General features: G+C 28.5%; 1 protein-coding gene across 4 annotated transcripts in view; it reads right to left on the bottom strand.

The window, feature by feature from the left end:
* LOC107446277 (delta and Notch-like epidermal growth factor-related receptor) overlaps positions 1–21,160 on the bottom strand; it is a 32,346-nt gene that overhangs the window by 4,692 nt on the left and 6,494 nt on the right. For 2 of the 4 annotated variants that reach the window (XM_016060888.3, XM_016060903.3), the window contains exons 2-9: positions 18,322–18,431; positions 10,514–10,707; positions 8,991–9,127; positions 7,988–8,141; positions 6,794–7,018; positions 3,332–3,568; positions 2,808–2,936; positions 1,757–2,009 (exon numbers count right to left, since the gene is read on the bottom strand). In XM_016060888.3, coding sequence (XP_015916374.1) covers positions 1,757–2,009; positions 2,808–2,936; positions 3,332–3,568; positions 6,794–7,018; positions 7,988–8,141; positions 8,991–9,127; positions 10,514–10,707; positions 18,322–18,431 — 1,439 coding nt within the window. The remainder of the gene's footprint in view (positions 1–1,756; positions 2,010–2,807; positions 2,937–3,331; positions 3,569–6,793; positions 7,019–7,987; positions 8,142–8,990; positions 9,128–10,513; positions 10,708–18,321; positions 18,432–21,160) is intronic. The other 2 variants (XM_016060895.3, XM_071187403.1) reach the window with 1 other exon arrangement.

Raw genomic sequence — 21,160 nt, 5'->3', positions numbered from 1 at the left:
TTTATTTAAAATATATCAATACAATAGTGTGAGAAGCACTCAAAAAATTGAAAAGAAAATAGAACACATTAAGTAAAATATGTATACGAAATAGAACATATGAAGCAAAAAACAGAAAATAAAATGTAAAGAAAATACAGAACAAAACACAAAACTGAATCTATAAAGCGAGTAGCGAATGCAAATGAACTTGCACATACCGGAATCTTCCAAGAATGATTCAAAATCTTTACCTAATAAGATTGCCAGATTACAAAATATGAAAACAGAAGCTTAAATACAGGGATCGCTTTAATGGAGCGTTCGTACTGCAGTGCTGAAGCGCGTTTGATTTGTTAGTTACCTTGGATTGGCCCAAACATGGAAGTGCGCAAGGTAATTTAAAGTTTATAAATGGCAAAGGTGATATTTAATTATAAAATTTTATTAATTTTAGAAATTTCTTGTAATTTCTTATCCATAAAAATTGGCTCAAAGAGCAACGTCACAAACACACGAACTTAGTATTAACTTACTTTCGTTTTCATTTTGTTTCCATTTTTCTTATTTCGTGTGTTTCGGGCGTTGCTCTTTGAGCCTATTTATTAAGATTTGACAATTATAATTATTTAGCGCCTGGTAAAAAATCTGTGCAAAACGAGTGAATCATACTTTTTTTTTAAATAATTGTTAATTTTCAAAAATTATTAAAATTTTATAACTAAATATCAAGAACATTTATAGTTAGAAATTTTTTAAAATAAATTTATCAATTTGAAAATGTTACACTTAAATTGTTTTTTAACAAAGTATTACTGGATTTTTGAAGTGAAGTGTTTAGAATAAAAACATTGAAAACTATTGCAAGTAAATTGAAATACATCAAGCTGATCAGCAGCAAATGCTAAATTTTTTAATATTGTAGTTACTGCAGTTAAATTGCATAAATTTATCTCTCAATTTATATTGGGAATGAGCTAATTTTGTTGCTCTTAAAATTTCCAATAATCCTCAAAATTCCTGGTTTTATCTCCAAATTTCCCTGGTTTTCCCAGTCTTTCAAAAACCATGATGTTTTTTTTTTACATCATTGGGTTTGAGTAATTAGCATGAGTCAAACGAAAAGAAAAATGCCTTTCTTTTTAAAGCGTGATTCTAATTAATCGAATTCGTCAGGCTATCGAATATCTGAATTTTATGGCAAAAAGCCATGAAATGCAGCATCCTGCCATTTCTTTGTCAAATCTTCAAAACGTTCCGTCTTGTAATAGTGTTTTTTTTTTCTAACTTTGCCATAATCCCAATAACAAAAAATTCAGTCATTGTACTTTGTAGGTTCGCAAATTTTAAAAGGGAACAGTATATAATATGACAATACGTGGTGAAATGTCTACTTTATTAAAAGATAATACTTTGAATTAAATAATTGAAACTTAGTTTGTTTGAAATTTAACTATAAAAAAATTAATAACAGTTAGTTTAAAACGAAAGATGTTCGTGAATTCAATAATTACATACTTACTGAAAGTTAAAAAATATAATTTAAGAAAATTTAACTCATCCCCGAATAAGCTAAATCTTTAGAATTAAAATAAATTTGTACCTCAAGAACGTTCTTCTCATTAGATAGCGAGAAGAAACTCTCTCGTATTGAACAATCTGAGTGACCCATTAAGGAGAAAAGTTCTGCTATAAAATTTCATGTAAAGAATTCTATTATTACAATATGATGCTCGGAATACCTGTGAGACGAATTTTCATTTAAAAGATTACTCACATCTGTTCCTTAGTTGAAGAAGGGCGACGAAATCTGCGATAAGTCTTGTGAACTCGGCAATGGAAAAGTGTAACAACTCCTAAAACTATCAAACATGCTCCTGCTAGAGTGGCACCAGCAATGTACAAATTATGTAAATGATTCAAAGGGGCACTAGATGGACCAATAGTAGCACTGCGATAAATAGATGTATCTTCTAGGCTATGCGCTAAAGGCATTCCTGGGTAGCGTAGCTCTGAAACGGATATTAAATCTACATATCATTAGTCTAGTAACAACAATAACTATTAAATTTAAACACCTCCTATTAATATTAACTATACTTTTTTTAAGGTATCTGACTAGTGCAAAAACATTATTTTGGTTAAAATTTTCCAAGTCGAGTTTATTATAAATTTAGAATCCTTGTACTTTAGCTTTCTAAAAATACTTTGCTTTTGTTTGTACTCTAATTATTTACAAATTTATTGCAGTTTTTGTTCAAGGTGATAACAGTGGACATCATCACCCTAAACAATATTAAAAAATATAGAAAAATGGGAAATATGGTCTCAATAATTCAGTTAGAAGAGAGACCGAAAGTTTCAACTTCTGAATGTTAATTTTACTTTTTGCATATTTCATCATGCCTCGAGAACTTTTAAGGCCAATCGAAAAATGTTTTCGTGCCATTATAAAGCTCGTTTATCCAACGATACTTTTATACAACAAATAATTTTTAATAATAGTTTATTTCATTTAATAATAGTTGAAGCAAAACTGAATTGTGAGGTATGAAAACTTTTGCATCATTTTAAAGTACGTAATTTTATATGACAAAATACCAAATTTGGTTGAGATCGATCAATTCGATAGTTCCAATAGTTCTTGAAAAATTAAATTTTAAATATACAATATATATGAAATTTTTTAAATATACGACTTCTTTTGCACGCACTGTATATTAAATGGTATTTTAAATAAAATTCTTAATCGATAACTGCATCTTTGTATACAATAAATAGTTTCAATAAGATCTCCATTCATGCATCCAAAGTAAAACAAGAGTTACCTTCACATGTGTCACCTGTATATCCTTGATGACATGAACAAAAGAACGAGTCTAAACTAGGCCAACAACTTCCTCCATTTTGGCAGGGATTTGGAAAACAAGGATCATATTTTTGAGTACACCCAGGACCTAAAAATGTGCAATTAACAATAAAAACGCCGGATTTCCAAAATGCGAAATGAATCACAAATTAAGGTAAAAAGGAGGGAAACAGTATAAAATAGATTATTTTTTAATCATAATCAAATGTTTGTACGTAATACTTGCAGTATAATAACTATTACTGTAGTTGTTTAATTATATATTTTTTAGTATTATTGAGTTTGAATCCTATTCTTCTGTGAAACGTGTCAGAGAAAACTATTGAGAATGTTTTTGAAACAAAAATGAATACGTACCATCTTACGTTATTTAATCATTTTAACGCATATCTTTGTTTTTAGACTAATACTTCCTAAACGTTATAAAAATACTGACTTAGCAAATGATAGTGACACATTATACACACAAAAAAAAGTACTAACCATTGTATCCCGGATGACATATGCAGCTATAGTTATTTCCTCGATCAGTGCAACGTGCTGGGGTGGGACAAGGATTTGGTTGGCAAAGGTCCACTTTAACTTGACATCTCCGACCTTGATATCCTGGTCCACAATGACATCGATAACCAGCAACTAGATCTTCACAAGCTCCTCCATTTATGCAAGGACTGGAATCACACTCATCATACTCAAACTCACAGTGGTCACCTCCGTAACCTATTCATGTTAATTACATATTTACAAAGTTTAGTAAAATTTGTTTCAAAGTTAATTAGTAGTGCATAAAACATAGTTTCATTTAAAAAGATTTTTTCGCGTAAAGAGAGACATTACGTAACTTTTCTGCTTTTGGTATATCGTATACCTCAATAGCTAGACATTTTAACGCCAAAACTCGTTATTTATATAGATTTTGCTGATATATGAGCAAAAAATCTAGATTTTTAAAATAAAAAGTTGAGAAAAAAAAGTATGACAAAATTTACCTCAAATATTCAACACGACGGAACTCATCTACTTCTATCTCAGGTCCTACGGAACTCAGAATGCATATTGCATAACCGTCGTTGAACAGACGACCCAATCTTTGGGTTTACGACTGCTAACATTCAACTCCGTAGCCTTGTAATTTTGAATCCGATCCAGAAGACAAGGGAACTCCTGGATCAAGTATCGGGAAGAATTTGTCTTCGTGGAGGACTTTTTGATAGAACTAACCCGCATTTGCGTTACATGGAGAGGAAGACCGCGAAAACCTCCCACCGTTAGCCTGGCGGCGAAGGGACTCAAACCCATGATCACCTCATTGGAAGGTGAACTCTCTATCCCCTGAACCATCGCGCCTCATTTTAGAATGCATATTATGAGATCATGGGGCTGAGGTTATACTTAAAATTTTACTATTAAGTGGAGTTATAACGCAATTCCCAATTGCAACGCTCGAGTAAGCCCTCTAGCGATTAGGTTATTTTCAGGCTTTTTTTTATTAAATTTTCATTTAGTTCTATCAGAATCATTAGCAGGAAGGACGCCATTTTTTAGCAGCAAATAAAAAGCAAAATTTCCTTAAGGAAAAGGCTGAAAAACTTGAAAAAACGGCCCAGAACATTGGTAAGCCTTTCTGAAACAGAACGAGCCCAACATTTGAGGAACGGTTTCTCAATAGTTTTTTATCTTTCCATTATCAATAGCATAACTTTCGATTTCGTGATCGCATGTTGTTACAGATGTGTGTATTACAGTAAAATAATTTTATAAATGCGATTTCAGAACGGTATAGAATAGTATAGAATAGAATAGTAGTCAGTAATAGTTCTAGAATATTCTTCTTTATAGAATAGTATATATTTCTATATCTATATAATTCAAAAAACAGCAGTAAAGAATCATCCAAATTACTTGAAATAGTATCATTCGTGTTGATTATTCATGCATTTTTATCATTTTCTTGGTAAGTATTTTTTAATTTTCAATGAAAAATTTCAACTAGAATTCAGTTATTCTGTTTTCGAGTTATATATTGAAATTCATATCGACAGCTTGAAATTATAAAATTTTGTTGATTGGTATGCCATCTTAAAGTAATAAAGGGATAATCTATGTAAGGGATAATCTATTTGAGAATAAAATTTCAGACGAAGAGCATATCATTTTGGAATTCTCCGGATTTATAAATCAGGTAAGTGTTATGATTTTTATAATAAAACATTTACTTGCAAAAAAATTTTTTTTGTAATTTGATGATAGTTCTCTATAGAATGGTTTTCTGGTTTTCCGATTAACATTAAAAAAAACATGAAAGTTTTTTATTTTAATTTGAGGAATTTTTCGAATCGTTTTTTTTTTTTTCGTAAGCATTCTTTATTTTGCTTTTCTTAGTTTATAAATAATAATTTTTATTGAAACTTAAAATTTTTTGATAAAAATTGTTATCAAAAAACCTTTTCTGCAAAATTAAATGATATAAAATTATGCACTTTGTATACTTTCTGCATATTTCAGTGTTTGAAGTAATATGATTCATAAAACTATAAAAAGTAAAGTTAAAATAAGCATTTCATGTTACATCATTAAATTTAGCAAAACGATTTCGCAGGCAATGGTTTTAACACTAATAAGAAGAAACATATTTTTTTCCGATGTGCTTTGGATGTTCCTTCTGTAAAAAAAAAAGAGATACCATTTTGTTTTCGTTTGCATAAGAAAGAATATCAAACATTTTTCTTTTTTAAATTTAAATAAAGAAGGAAGGTTATAATACTGCACGCTACATTAAAGACGTCCCCAGAGCAACTGAATGACTATTCATATAGAAATCGCAGGAATTCTTCTCATACAACAACGCCCCCTATAGTTCATTGTGATCGCGAATAAGAAGAGTACATTCTTTGTCGGTAAACAATATGCAAATGACTGCTAATATGCTTAATTTACAAATAGTTTTCCTATTGGCAAAATTTCCGACAACTTTTTAACGCAATCACCGACTCTTTAACCTAATTAACATATAACCAGTCCTTTTCAGTGCAATTAAAATTATGAGCGTCTGAGTACCATTTAAATACCAGCCAAAGTACTCTGACTACCAATAATTTAACTTTAACCAACCTGTGTCTTCAAATCGTAATAAAATTTGTAAGAGATAATTTTGATGCAGAGTATAGTAAAAAAAATAATCATAGTTGATTATCCCTCTTTGCAGTAAATTATCAAGTGCTTTATCATTGAAATTCTGCTTAGTTACATCTGTTTTAAGTAATTTTGATGGTATATTGATGCAGAAAATTAAGTTTTTGAGTTTGTTTGTTTTATTGAAAATACTAAATATTTACCGTATATAAAATTGAATAATAAGTTGAAACGTTTTTATGGGGTGGCTCTGATACAGGGAATTCATGTTTAGAGTTTCTAGCAAAAAATATGCAGCATGCTAGAAAATTCGGTAATGGCTTTATGAAATAATGAGATTTTAATCCAGCAAAAAAGTTTTTTTTCTCTCAAAATCACTAATGTATTACATACGTTGTTTTATTTATTTATTGAAACTGCAAAATTGAAATATCTCCTTTTTACAAAACACACTCAAAATCACAGTCAGTCACCATCAAAAATTTTGAAATCACATGTTTCATAGTTAAAAGCAGCATATAGTACCGGGGAATGTTAAGCTATGTTATTTTTAATTTTGTGACAATGACAGTAGACCATGTCCTTGAGTCTGAAATTTAGAAGGATTCAAGTCTGGAAAGTCAATTTGTTGGGAAATAATTTTCAGAATTATTTTTTTGAGTGAGATTCATCTTTTCAATCTGTCGCTGCCTAATTTTCATGAAATAGATTTCGATAGAGACTTTATGCCATCTCAAATAATAACTTTAATAATTGGTATCCAATACATAAAGTGTGTAATAGTTTTATTTAATCAAAGAAAAAGTTTTTTACCTGGTAGACAGTAACATTTGTAACCACTTAGTCCATCTTCGCAAACACCATGGACACAAGGACTTGATAGACATTCATTAACATTAGCATCACAGTGACGGCCACTATATCCTGGAGGACATTCACACCAGTATGTTGTTTGATTACCTTTGCATGTACCATTGTTCAAACAAGGTCTTCTTTCACAAAGATTTACTTCTTCATCACATGCTTGTCCCCGATATCCTAGAAGGAAGATTTTAAACTAGTTCATTCTCAGTACATTCGATGGTTCAGAAGACTACGATTTCCATGTAGGCAAGAAACTTTTATAAAAATTCGGACTAATTGATTTCATTCACCAACTATCAGTCACAATAATCCATAAAAAGCAAAGCAGCAGCAATCCTTACAGTAAATTTAAAATTTTAAAAAGCAGTTAAATTTTAATACAAAATTTGTACAAGCTGTACCCCTTTCAGTATGGAGAATAAATTACTCATTGTTTTGATATGCTCATTACCTTGCAAAATTCTGAACAAAAAAAGAAATACTTTTCGTTTTACCCAACAATAAGTAATCGCAAACATGTAGCAAGTACGAATTTTACACTGAAATGAATCGTCCTTTTTCTTCTGAAAGATTTGATCGAAGAATTTAAAAATATTCAACAATTTTGAAAAAAAAATTATAATTTTATTTTATTTTTCATTTTATTTTTTATTTATTATTAATATTCCTTTATTTTTAGCAAAATTTAAGGGAGTGAAAATATCAATTGATGCTAAAATGTGCTAATCTTAAACATATTCAGATAAAGAAAGTTAGTCAAAATACATTAATTTAATGAATGCATTGTAAATTAATACATTATTTATAATAATACAATATATATTATTTATTGAAAAAAATTGCATAAAATATTAAAAATTACTTTCATTCTACTTCAAATTAAACTTTGAGTATTAATTAATTATTTTAAAAATATTTAATAATCTTCGAATAATTATTTAATTGTATTAAATTCGGATTCAACGGCTCGAAGAGAATCAGGCGTTAAATTTATGTAATAATGAATAGTGCTTTTTTTTCTGTTGAATTTCCTTCCAGCGCTTTTTTACGGTGCTTTGTTTTCATGATTGTAAAAAATTGAGCTGTTTGAGAAGCATTCCAACATTCCATTATTAAGCAGAGAAAGAAAATATTTGTGATTACCATGTGGACATAAACACTGAAATGTTGAGCCTGTAAGTCCTTCTGTAATATCTACACAAAATCCACCATGTTGACAAGGATTAGCGTAACAACCGTCTTTTTCTTCACAAAATCGTCCAACATACCCTGGGCAACAGTGACAAGTAAATGTTGTCTGTAAATAAAAATTCATAAAATTGTATGCAAATGTAAATAAAAATTCAATTTTAAAATTATTGACGATGTTTTTTATCTTAATTAAAAAGATAAAAACATTTGAAAGGTTCGCTAAATGATGGTAGAAACCTCAAAATTTAAATTTTATAATTTGTTTCAGCTGAGTTTCTCTGCATAAAGCATTGTGGAAGAATTTCAGAACATTTTTCACGTATTAAACGTATAAAATCTTACGAGGTAAAAATTGCCAAAAAATGGGTGTTTGAATTAAGTTTTTTGTATTCAAAGATTAATTTAATATTAATATTTATAATGAAATGAGAATTCCACTGTTTTTATATCGAATATAGTATCTAAAAATGCGAAATAGGATTGCAAATTATTATTAAAGTGATAAAAATACGCCTCAAAGTTTGGCCAATAATTATTACAATCAATCGAAGCACAAGAAATAAGTGCTAATAATAAAACTTATTAATTCGAGAACGAAACTAAAACGTAAACGTTGTTTAGCAAACTCATCCAAGTTTCACTTAACCAATAATCATATTCTAGTTGATTCTTTCTTTACTCGCATTGATTTTCATAAATATTGGTGAAAATTTTAGTGCTTCTCAATTAAAATAATATTTTTGATTGGAAAATATAAGTAATTTTCCAAATATACATCAATACAGTGTGACTGGTTTTGTCTCGGAATTTTATTTCATTATTAGACCATACTTGATCTTTTGAAAAGATAAGTGAATTTGCGATCCCAATTATAAATGTTTTTTCACTCCATTTCTAACAAAGATTCAAAAATATTTAAAAGAGCTGGTTACATAACAATACAATAGAAACCTACCATTGTGGGATCAGTGAAGCAAGCACCTTTCCCGGAACAAACGTCATCATCAGGTTGTCGGAAACATTCCTGCGTTCGAACTGTTATATTTAAGATCCAAGAAACTTCACAGCCTGTCGATGGTATCCATGTTCGAACTAAAAATCATTACCTAATTAGTCAAATATTTGAACTACTCAATTGACTTCGATTAAATTGACAGAAAAAAGAAACAATGGTAATATTTTATTTCCTGAAATTGCAATGGAAGTTGAGTTTAGTCAAAACTTTATTTAAAAATCCACTGTAAGGTGGGAATTTTATCATACGTATTTCTATTTTTTTAAATTTTTTTTCTTGTAAGTAGTCAAGTCAACCCAGACATTTTTTCAAGCAATCAACCAAAAAGCATTTAATAAAATGCTTGATTCCGGAAAACATGCCATCATCCAGTTGTCTAAAACATTTTTTGAATTCGAACTGTTATATTTTAGATGTAAGAAACTTCACAGCCTATCGCTGGTATTCATGTTCAAACTAAAAATAATTTACCTAATTAATCAAATATTTGAACTACTCAACCGACTATCAGTTTAGTAACAAATGAAATGGAAAAAAGAAACATTGATAATATTTTATTTGCTGTGATTACATTGGAAGCCGAGAATAGAGAAAATTTTTTTTAAAGAATCAACCATTAAGTAGAAATTTCATGGTTCATTTTTCTGTTGCTGGACAAAACAAAAAAATTTTATGAAACTCTTTGGTTTTTTTCCGTCAATACACGGAATAGATTGCCACAAATTTTGCGGAAGAAAATTTTCCCCTAAACATCCAGGAGTGTTGTTATATCGTTTTAAGAAATGGCCTATAGCAGGGATGGCAAACCAATGGCACGCGTACCATTTATGGCACGTGACGCTATATTTTGGGCACGCCACCGATCACAAAGTTCACTATGAAGCATATTAACAATTAATTTAAAATTCACAAAAAATTAACAAAAAAATACACAATTAATGCCAAAAAAGCAATTAATAACCATAAAAAAACAAGCTAACAATAAATAACTAGCAAAAATGAATTAACAGTTCTGCTTAAACTAACATCTTATTACCCTAACATAAGTTATTTGTCATCTAATCTGCAACAACAGAAGTCACACTGCTTTAACACGTTCACGCCGGGAAAAGTGAAAATACTGGTACAGGAAAAGAGAAAATACTGGTAGAAGAACTATTTCAATATTAGATAATATTCGAGAGGAGTTAATCTATTCTCAACAATAACAATTCACTGTAAGGAAATTTATAACGGCGAGGAAGCAATTCAATATAAAAATTGCACCCGTTAAAAACAATTGGTAGTTATGGATTTTTATTATTCCCGGAAAAAAACTAAACAATGAAATTTATTTTTACCAGTTTTTACTCCGGTGCGCTGCCAAGGTGAGACAATATAGCGTGACCCACCGGTGGGTCACCCCGGCGTGAACGTGTTAAGTTCCTATCCTTACACATTCTAATGAGTAAGAAAGAAAATACCGCTAAAGATGTGTGTCCCAGCTAGAAGGAGCTCATCTTTCAAAGTAATATTATCTGTTATGCCTACTTTCCAATGAGACATAGCTTGTACAGGGAGAACAGCTAAATTACATGAAATAGCTTCTCTCTCTGGAAGTGGATCAATAAATACTTCCATTTCTTCTTCGGTACTACCGGAAAGATTCATCTGCAAACTAAAAATAGCAAAAAGGATAAATTTTCATCTCTTCAGAATTCATCAAATAAATAATTCAAATTTTTTTTTTTAAATTCATAAGATGGTGTAAAATTAGCATAAAAACAGCCTTTTATAATTTCGTCTGTTTTGTCAAGAAATAATTTTTAAAAATAATTGGGTAGTTTTTTTACACATTACATTCTTTATTATCGCTATAAAATTCTTTTCAATTCAAACTAATCGTGCTAAGTCTTCAAAGCATTTTTTTTTATTTTTTGAAATGAATTAAAATGGTCAGGAAATTTTATGTTTTTGCTACAAGCTTAATTTTTAACTACAAGAATTTGTGAAAAAGACATATTTTTTTCTGTTGTTGTTTTACATAACATTCTTTTAGAATTAGGATGATTCTAAGTCATGAGAAAAACAATTAAGAAATTCAAATATATATATAGTTATAAATATTTTATTAATACGAATAATAATATTTTAATCTCTTAGTATTTTATATTAAGATATTTCAGGCATAAATATATATTTATACAAACTGTTTTGACTAAAATATTTAATTAATTTCATACTTTTAACTAAAATATCAGTTCATTCATGTAATCATCAATTGTAGAAAAATTAAGCAAAAAATAATTTTTATGTACAAAAAGCGTTTCGTTGCAGATACAAATTTTTCACACATCTATTCTGTAGGATATTAATCAGCTACACACCTTTACCTTATTTTTTTAAACATACCTTTTTTTCAACTGATTCAGATTTCTGACTCCCAAGATATAGGGGATAGCCGCAAGCTGGGAAATAGGGTTCACATAATTTGGTCAGGAGAGCGATTCAATGTTTGAGTCCTCAATGTTAACTTTATTTTTTGCGCATTTCGCCATATCTTGAGAAGTTTTTGAGTGAGTTGAAAAATTTTTGCACATAATTATAAAATTCGTTTATCCAAAGATAATTCTTTGCGAAAAATAAATTTTTATACATATTTATCATTTTTTAATAATAGTCGAAAAAGTTTTGAATGATAAGGAATGCAATTTTTTACATCATTTTAAAGTATGCAATTTTCTATGGCAAAATTCAAAATTTTGTGGGTACAAAACTCGAATCCATCGAAAAAAGGTATGTTTATTTAGAGGAAGTACGTTTTTATGTCTGATTTTGTAACTTAAAATATCGTCTTCAATAATTAATTAACATATTTGAAGTCACTCAAACGAACCATTAAGATTGAGTCCTATGAATGGTTTGAGGAGCAAACCTTAAATACGCTATTTTTGATGCAGAGAGGATATTTTTAGCTACGATATCATACACATAAACTTGAATAAATATAAATTTTGTTTCCCTTGAATACGAATATTAGACCCTCAAAATATGAAGGGGGTAGCCGCATTCTTTGAAACATGCACTATAATAAATGGATACTCAAATTTCACGAAACCTTCTATGTTTTTGACGAAACCGTTTCCTAGTATATGCTCCGAGCAAAAATTTCGTCACTTCTTCGAGGAAACGTATTCCGTCAAAATTAAAAAAACATTTCGTCATTCTATTGTAATTGATGAAACTATAGATAACAAGAAAAACTGATACAACAGAAAGATAAATTACACCCATGCCCCGAGCGGGATTCGAACCTGAGACCTTCCTGCTTATTAGATATTTTGTTTGCATTGATTACAAAATTAAAACAGTGAAAAAGAAGAATTTTTTTTCTCCATACTGAGCTTAAAAAAATGATGCTTTTCTTCATTAGAAACTGAATTAGTTTTACATTCTATTCTGAATAAGGTGCTATTTAAATTAAGCAGGGCATGGATAATAATAAACTTCTACAAATTTTAAACTTCAAAAAAAATTTAAAATTTTTTCAAATTTTAAGCTTTTTTTCTCCTTTTTAATTAAATGAAAACATTATGTATTATCCATCCATTACTTTTTCCAGTTTACGTTTTATGAAATATGTATTCTCCATCCAGAAAGTTTTATCATAAATTTTAATTTTTTTAAACATCATTTTATACGCTAAAGCTGCGTAATTTCTTGTTTCATGAAATTTTAAAAGCCAAAATCTAAACCCATTTGTTTTTACACCGGAAAGCAAATTTAAAAAATAACTGTGCACATTCTAAGCTTAAGGTTGTTATTTTTTACAGTTGCTGATAAACATTTATTTTTAAAAAAATGACCAAAAAAAATGAATATAGAAGAAAAGTGCTTCAGTATCACTCTATACGAAACAAACTGATTTCTTATTCCCCGTTCAAGTCAAGGTTATTATTATTATTTTTTCTATTTGTTCAATTTCTAAACGTATATTTCTAATATATATACTTTGCTTTCACTCCAGAAAGTTTTATCACAACTTTTAATTTTTAAAAAACATCATTTTATATGTTAAAGCTGCGTATTTTCTACCTTCCTAACAAGTTAAATGCCAAAATCGAAATCCGTTTATTATAACTATTGAAAGCAAATTGAAATAACATTTTTTTTTATAATGGCAGGCACTGAACTCTTCGCTCTTCGCCTTAGAAGATGCCGGGATTGTTACTCATTTAGCGTTACCCAGTGGGCACCTGTGAACCAAAGTCACGGAGACGAGCAACGTTACCCACGCCTGACTGCCACAAACCCGTTCATAGGGTGGGCCACATTCACTCATTCACACAACAGAAGACAACACAGAGAGAGAAACATCCATGCCCAGAGCGGGATTCGAACCCGCGGCCATTGGCTCCGCAGTCAGACACGCCAACCACTCGGCCCACCTGGCCGGCAATTGAAATAACAAAAACAAATGTGCACATTCCAAGCTTTAAGCTGTTATTTTCTATAGTTGTTGATAAATATTGTTTTAAATTTTTTTTAAAAAATGACAAAAAAAAAAAAACGAATATGGAAGAAATATATTCAAAGTTTCAGTATCCCTTTAATACTGAGAAACGGCGAAAAAAATGATAAATTACCTTCATCTATTCTTTGCAGTTGTTGATAAATATTTTTACAGTTGATGATAAATATTGTTTTAAAATTAAAAAAAAAGAAGACAAATAATGATTAGAGAAAGAAAAGTTTTCAACGTTTCATTATCCCTCAAATAGTGAGACAAAATAAAACTGATTGTTATCTCCCGCTCTAGTGAATAATAAATTATTATTATTATTTTGTTTCGATGCTAAAGAGAATTTAAAATCATTGTTGTTTCGTGAAATTTTAAAAGCCAAAATCTAAACTCATTTGTTTTTACACCGGAAAGCAAATTTAAAAAATAACTGTGCACATTCTAAGCTTAAGGTTGTTATTTTTTACAGTTGCTGATAAACATTTATTTTTAAAAAAATGACAAAAAAAAAATGAATATGGAAGAAAAGTGTTTCAGTATCACTCTATACGAAACAAACTGATTTCTTATTCCCCGTTCAAGTCAAGGTTATTAATATTTTTTTTTCTATTTGTTCAATTTCTAAACGTATATTTCTAATATGTATACTTTGCTTTCACTCCAGAAAGTTTTATCACAACTTTTAATTTTCAAAAAACATCATAATTAACAATATAAATATCAATAACAATATAAATATCAAAATCTAAATCCATTTATTTAAACTCTTGAAAGCAAATTGAAATAATATAAATAAATATGCACATTCTAAGCTTTCTGTTGTTATTTTCATAGTTATTGATAAATATTGTCTTAAATTTCAACAACAAAAAAATCGTCATAAATATTTAATGTGGATTAAAAACTTTTAAGCTGACTCCTATCTCATGTTCTGGTAAAGGTGATATTAGTTTTTACTAATTGTTCAATTAATTAAGAAAAAAAAACTGAAGTGAAACTTAATATACGTATCAAACATTTCATCCGGATTTATTTTAGTTGTGGTACATGACCCTAAAGATGAAAAAAAAATATATTTAAAATTTAAATAGGATGAAATCTCTTATCATCAGTTTTCTTTTAATAATAACAAAAATTTTAAGGTGCCCCTCAACGATTGACAAGAAAATGTCATCAAAATTACTGTACTGTATAGTAATGGTATTTCTGGTAAAAACAAAAAAATCATAATTCTGATAATAAAACCAAAATATACGGTATTTAAACCATGTGTTTGGTAAATTTTTCTTTCATATGGTAATGATTTACTGGAACCTAGTTATAGTTTTGTTTTTACCACACATTCAGTAAAAGTGTAAGACTGAAATGTACATTTTACAGAATAAATGATTTTTACATCATGCAAGAATCATGTTAAAATTATCAAATTTTACTGCATTTACCAAATTTTATTACATATAAAACCATAGTTATATTTTATGATTAATTTTACTAAAATCATTACCAAAGCGCTTCGGTAAAAATTACCGAGATTTTTGGTAGTAAAGAGATTTGAGTTTGCCAAGAAACACGGTAAATTTTGCATATTCTGATAGTTTTGACCCTGCTTTTTTCCTCTATGTAGAAAAGAAAAAGAAATTAATATATTTTTAAAAGCAAATACGTGTTTTCATTGGAGTTAAAAGACGTTTTCAATGAATAAACGCGATGCAGTGAGCGTTTATTTAACTTTTAAAATAAAAATATAAAGCTATTAAATTTTACGAAATAAGTATCGGAGAGTTTAGTAAGATGTTACTTTTAGATTCGGAGAATTTTTTTATAAGTTAAAAAAACAACAACAAAGGATCATAACTCATTTTTCATTACAGATATGATTGTTTAAATCTAGTTATTTAACATTGTTTTAATAAATGAACAGTTCAACGTATCTTTAATACTTTCTTTTAAATATTTTTAATTACAAAACAATATTATTCGTTGTATGTGATTGAAAAAATTTCTTGTTTTTCGGATAAATGTTTATATCTAACATCGATTAAAGGAGATTTAAAATAATGAAAATTTCAGCTATTTACTAATAAAATTTTTTGCCCATGGATTTTATTTTGAAGTTATTGGACCAAAAAATATAAGGAATAGTTACTTAAAACTCATTTAAACTTTTAATCAGTAATAACAGTTAAAATCAATAAAGTTAAATTAATAAAAATTAGTCAATAGCAGTAATGAAAATACTAAGTATCACGTAATATTATTTTTTTAAATTTTAACAAACAGTTACATTGTAAAAAGACATGATAGCATGATTAATATAAAATAAGAAAACTTGAATTTTTGAACTTGTTATATTTAACAATTTTAAATAAGTTTTCTGCAAACAAATGATGCATATTGGTAACGACTAATTTTTATTACAATAAAAAAATTTATATTATTCATATAAATGAAATCACTAATAGAAGCTTAAAACACATAGACTCCAGCGTTGTATTGATATGCTTAATAAGCAGAATAAGTTAACATAATTTAACATAAGCGAAAACTCCTTTTATAAAATAATGTTTTTTACCAGTTGCCATTTTTATGATGATGCCTACATTTTGCAAACATATCGTAACTTTTAATCCTACCAGAAATACATTTGAAAATAAATTAGCAAATTTGCACAGCAAAATCTATATTCATTTTTAGATCTTAAAATTTTTTCTTCAAGTATCCATCCTTAAAATAATGCCATAGACATTGCATTCGAGTTGTAGCTTTTATAAATATTCAAAATAAAATCGGAGCATTTTATAAATACATACTTGTTTTAATTTAAAAATTTCAAAAACCATTTGAAATCAATAACAGAAACATGCAAATTTGAACATAAATAAAATTTTACGGGAGCCATACACTTTGGATTCAATTTGTATCTTTGCTCAAAGAAGCAGTTGAAATAATAGTATTTTTGGAAAGCATGATTTATTTTTAATTTCAAAATTAATTGCACGGGGAAACCTATATTCATCAAATATTCCGATGAGTAAACTTTTTACGTGAGTTCGTCTTTAAAATGCTACCATTGGACATAAAATTCTTTTTTCTTTTTTTATTTATTTCTCTTTTTTTTAAAGTTATCAGTAAAATTCAAAGTATTTAATGAAAACGTGTTGAAATTTTTAAAATAAAACTTGATTTCATAAACTGAACTGAACCGGCCAGGTGGCTGAACGGGCATTTTGCACTATTCATTTAGCTTAAAATTGAATAGTAAGCTTTTTCATTTTTGAATTGAAGAGGTTTTCAAAGTTCAACTGTATTTGCTTCGAAGCTATTTTGACACATTTTTGCCATATTGTGAGAAACCCTTTTTTACAGTGTACGAGTATTTAATTAAAATTTGTAATTGAGTTTCTGTTGTTTGAGTAAACCTTCCAGTGTGCGCGTCTGCACAAATTTTACGACAAATTTGTCTTTTAATATGAATTTTTTCGCGAATCGCAGCTGAGACATCTAAAGATCATTTTTATTCCTCCTTTCAACCCTTCCCCAAATCATGGAATGTGCCAACAGGAAGTCATGTGACAATTTTTATTTTCAATCGAGGTTTTGTGCTAGGTGATTATTTCTTCGTAAAATTTACGACACGCTCGTGGTCGAGGGTGAAATTTGAAAAATATTTATTTTTCAAGTGTTTTGTAATTTTGTGTTAATAAATGGCGTGTATTATTTTAATTTGCACAAAATCGAATTTATAATTTTTATAACGATCTTTAATTTTTTCTCGCTTTCTTCGAGAATTGTTCGACGAAGAATAGAAGAGAATGAAACATTTGGATTTAAGATTGATAACGATTGGAGTGAAGAAGATAAAGAAATGAATGATATCAGTAGTGAATCTAAAAAATATATATTTTGGGCAATTTTGATAATAATAATTCAGGGGAAAGAAATGATGGTGACAAGTTCCATGTTGACAAGGATAAACCTTCTAAGTGAGGAAAGTATGCAAACTGCTGAAAAACGAAAAAGAGAAATATTGTAATAGTGTCTCTTGGCCTAGACCACCATGCTAAGGATATAGAGGATGAAATAGAATCATTTCTAAAAATAATTGACCTAAATATGATTGATGAAATTTCGGAGTGTATAATATAAATAAATATATTAATTTTCTAAAATCGATACTCAAGAGATACAGACTGTACTATTACCTTAATAGTGGAAAAGATGGGATTCTTATATATGATACGATTATTTCTTAACAAAATTATTGTTAGCATATTCATTTCTGTCATTTACTGTGCCAAAAACGGTAAAAAAAAACAGCTGTCGTAAAAAATACAGCGCAGGCACGCTCATGTAAAATTACTGAGCACGCGTGCTGGAAGGTTAAATAGTTGAGTTTTTGCTTCATAAAAAGACTGAATTCCCAAAAGGTAAGGTTATATACCTAAACCATGTATATAAATAACAAATTGTCCCTAAGTTTGCACTATGGAATTTTGTGATTCTTTCTAGCATTATTAATTAAAATAAAAAGATGTTCAATTGACAAGTTAGATTCTTCACATCGATTATTTTAAAATTTGCGTTTGTAAAAAATGGAATCTTCTGAAGACGCACAAAATCAAGACCCTCAAGAAAGAAATCAGGACAAATAAGAACTAAATATTTTTCATCAGGACAACTACGAAGCGTGCTTAAACTTTAAATTATTTACATCTTCTTAAAGATTTCCTTTTAGATAGAAAATTTTAAATTTAGAAGAGTATTACTTACATTAACCAGTCCCCTTCTTGAAGCTCAAGTTGAATCACGTGATCTGCTTGTATAAAAACATCTTCCGTTAGATTACTTTCAGCGCATTTTCTTGTAAAGTAACAAACAATCTAGAAGAAATTAGTTTTGTGATCAGTAAAATAGACATAAAAATTTATAATAGTGCTCGATGGAATTGTGTGAAAATATAAATGTAATGTGATTAGTAAACCCTCTAATAATTCAGCCAGTTTCTTAGAAGGTAATGTTTAATCAGAAAAATATTTATTCGAAGAAAATAAATAAACGAATCAACTTTTGACTATTTAAAATTTAATGTATCTGTAGTCAATTGGTTAGAATTTATTACTGTAGTTGAGTTATAGGGAGTTTCAATAAACAATTGTACAGTGCGCAAAATAAAACACGGACCACCTACAATAACTTTTGATCAAAGATCGGATCTTCAGGACTCAATCTTAATGGTTAGAGGGGGGTGACCTCAAATATGCTAATTAATTAGTGCAGACGATATTTTAAGTTACTAAATCAGACACATAAATGTACTTTCTCTAAACAAACATAACTTTTTTTGGACAGATATATAGACTGACCCCCGAAATATAGCAATTTGGGAAATATGGTCCTAATAGTTTGGCCAGGAGAGCGGTTCAAAATTTATACCCTTTATTGCTATTTTCACTTTTTCCGTATTTCACCATGTCTCGAGAAATTTTCAAGATAATTGTAGCATTTTTGCATACAGTTATAAAATTCATTTATCCAAAGATAATTCCATGCAAAAAGGAACTTTTAAATAAATATTTTTTAATTTTTATAATTTTATTTATTAACAGTCGAAAAAATTTTGAATTGTAAGGTATACAATTTTTTAGATCATTTTTGAGGATATAATTTTACTTGACGAAATTTGAGTGAAATTGGTCAAATAGTTCCTGAGAAATTGAGTTTTCAAAATACGATTTTTTTAAAAATATGATCTATTTTTACATCATTTTTAAGGATATAATTTTACGTGAAAAAAATACAAAATTTGAGTGACATTGGTCAAATTAAGTACCTGAAAAACTGAGTTTTTAAAATGCGATTTTTTTAAAAATTTGATCTCGGGAACTGTTTGTCAGATTTTATACAAATTTTGTATTTTGCCATGCAAAATTATATCTTTAAAAAGAATCTAAAAAGATGTATACCTTACAAATTTTCTTGACTGTTATTACGTAAAAAAAATGAAAAATAATTAATACTTACAAAAAGTTATATTTTGCATGGATTTATCTTTGAATAAACGAATTCTATAATTCTGTGCAAAAATCTTTTTATTCGCTTAAAAAGTTCTCGAAATATGCAGAAAGTAAAAATTAATATTAAGAGGTCCAAACTTTAGAGCGCTCTCCTGACCAAACTATTGAGGCCAAATTTCCTAGATTGCGGCTATATTTTGAAAGTCAGAAATCCGAATTTTTCGAAAAAAAGTATGTTTATTGAGAGAAAGTGCGTTTTTGTGTCCTATTTCGTAACTTAAAATATCGTCTGCACTAATTAATTCAGGGCTAAAGAGAATAGAAGGGCTGTTTCACTCCTTTGAAGAAACTCTCGCCACGCCAAACCTCCGATTTTCTCCAGTGACGTCACTGTGGCGTGAAGCTTGCACTTTTACTTCAAGAACGAAGCGTTCTGTCTAACTAGCTCTAACTAATATTGGAGCATTCCTTTTTGTGACATATTCCAAGACATTTGTTGTTTTATAAAATGATTTTCCTCAGTTTATTGCAGTGAATTTACAAAAATTTAAAACTATTTATGAAATGCCAGTTTGCGCGATTGCAATTTGCAAAAATTCTGATGGAAACACAAAAGGAAAAAATATAATTTTCCACGTGCTCCCTAAAGTAAATGAACAACTACGTAAAGAATGGATTTAACGAATTGCAAACGAAATGACACAGTTAATATAAAACAGCAATACGTTTATTCTATCGTTAAGAACTTTTATAAAAATTCCCCATCTAAATAGAAACCGCCTCGTTACTTCAAAAAGAAAGGTAGCGAAAAAATTAAAAATGGATAAAGTCAAAGAAAATTAAAGCGTAAATAAAAAATGTAAATAAAAAATGTAAATAAAATATATAGTATATAGTTAAAATTCTCCTAATTTCATAACATATTTTTTAATGAAGTTATTCTAAATGCTTATGATTTTTTTAAATTATATTCTCTTAAAATTTAATATCTATAAATTATATTATCTTAAATTTAAATATCTATAAACAATTGTAAAATTTCAAATATCATTATGAACCAATATTATTTTGTTTCAGTAATTAGCGTTTAAGGTTGATGTTTCCTAATGATTAAGTATGAACAAATTGCTATTAAAGGCATATTTTAAAATCAGGATTCTAAATTTAACCCAACTTATAGTTACCAAAGATTATGTAGATAAAAAAGTGTCGATATATGCTTTTCTTAATAATTAAAGTTAAAACTGAACTTTTTAAAATAAAATATTTATAGTGTCATTTTCGCCAACTAGTGAAATATTTTTATAAGTTTAAAATGGTATTTTTTTAATATAATGGCCAAGAAATTTTTTTTGAACTATGTTTATGAACGGACATAATGTGTTAATTATGTAAAGTTTGAAATCTAATAATTGGAAAAAATCTAACTTATTTTTACAGAGAGAAAGATGCAAAGTTATTATATCTTTGCTAGCGATCTCCGAAATCTGTGTATACAGTGACGTCATGAGGAGAGAAATCGTAGCTTCAGCTGTAAGAGCGGAATGAATTAGCCCTTCTATTCTCTTTAGTCCCGTAATTAATTTGCATACTTG

Source organism: Parasteatoda tepidariorum, chromosome X1, assembly GCF_043381705.1.
Source record: "Parasteatoda tepidariorum isolate YZ-2023 chromosome X1, CAS_Ptep_4.0, whole genome shotgun sequence".
In the NCBI taxonomy this organism is placed as follows: Eukaryota; Metazoa; Arthropoda; class Arachnida; order Araneae; family Theridiidae; genus Parasteatoda; species Parasteatoda tepidariorum.
The sequence above is the reverse complement of the archived record's forward strand: the minus strand, read 5'-3'. Positions and strand labels throughout refer to the sequence as shown.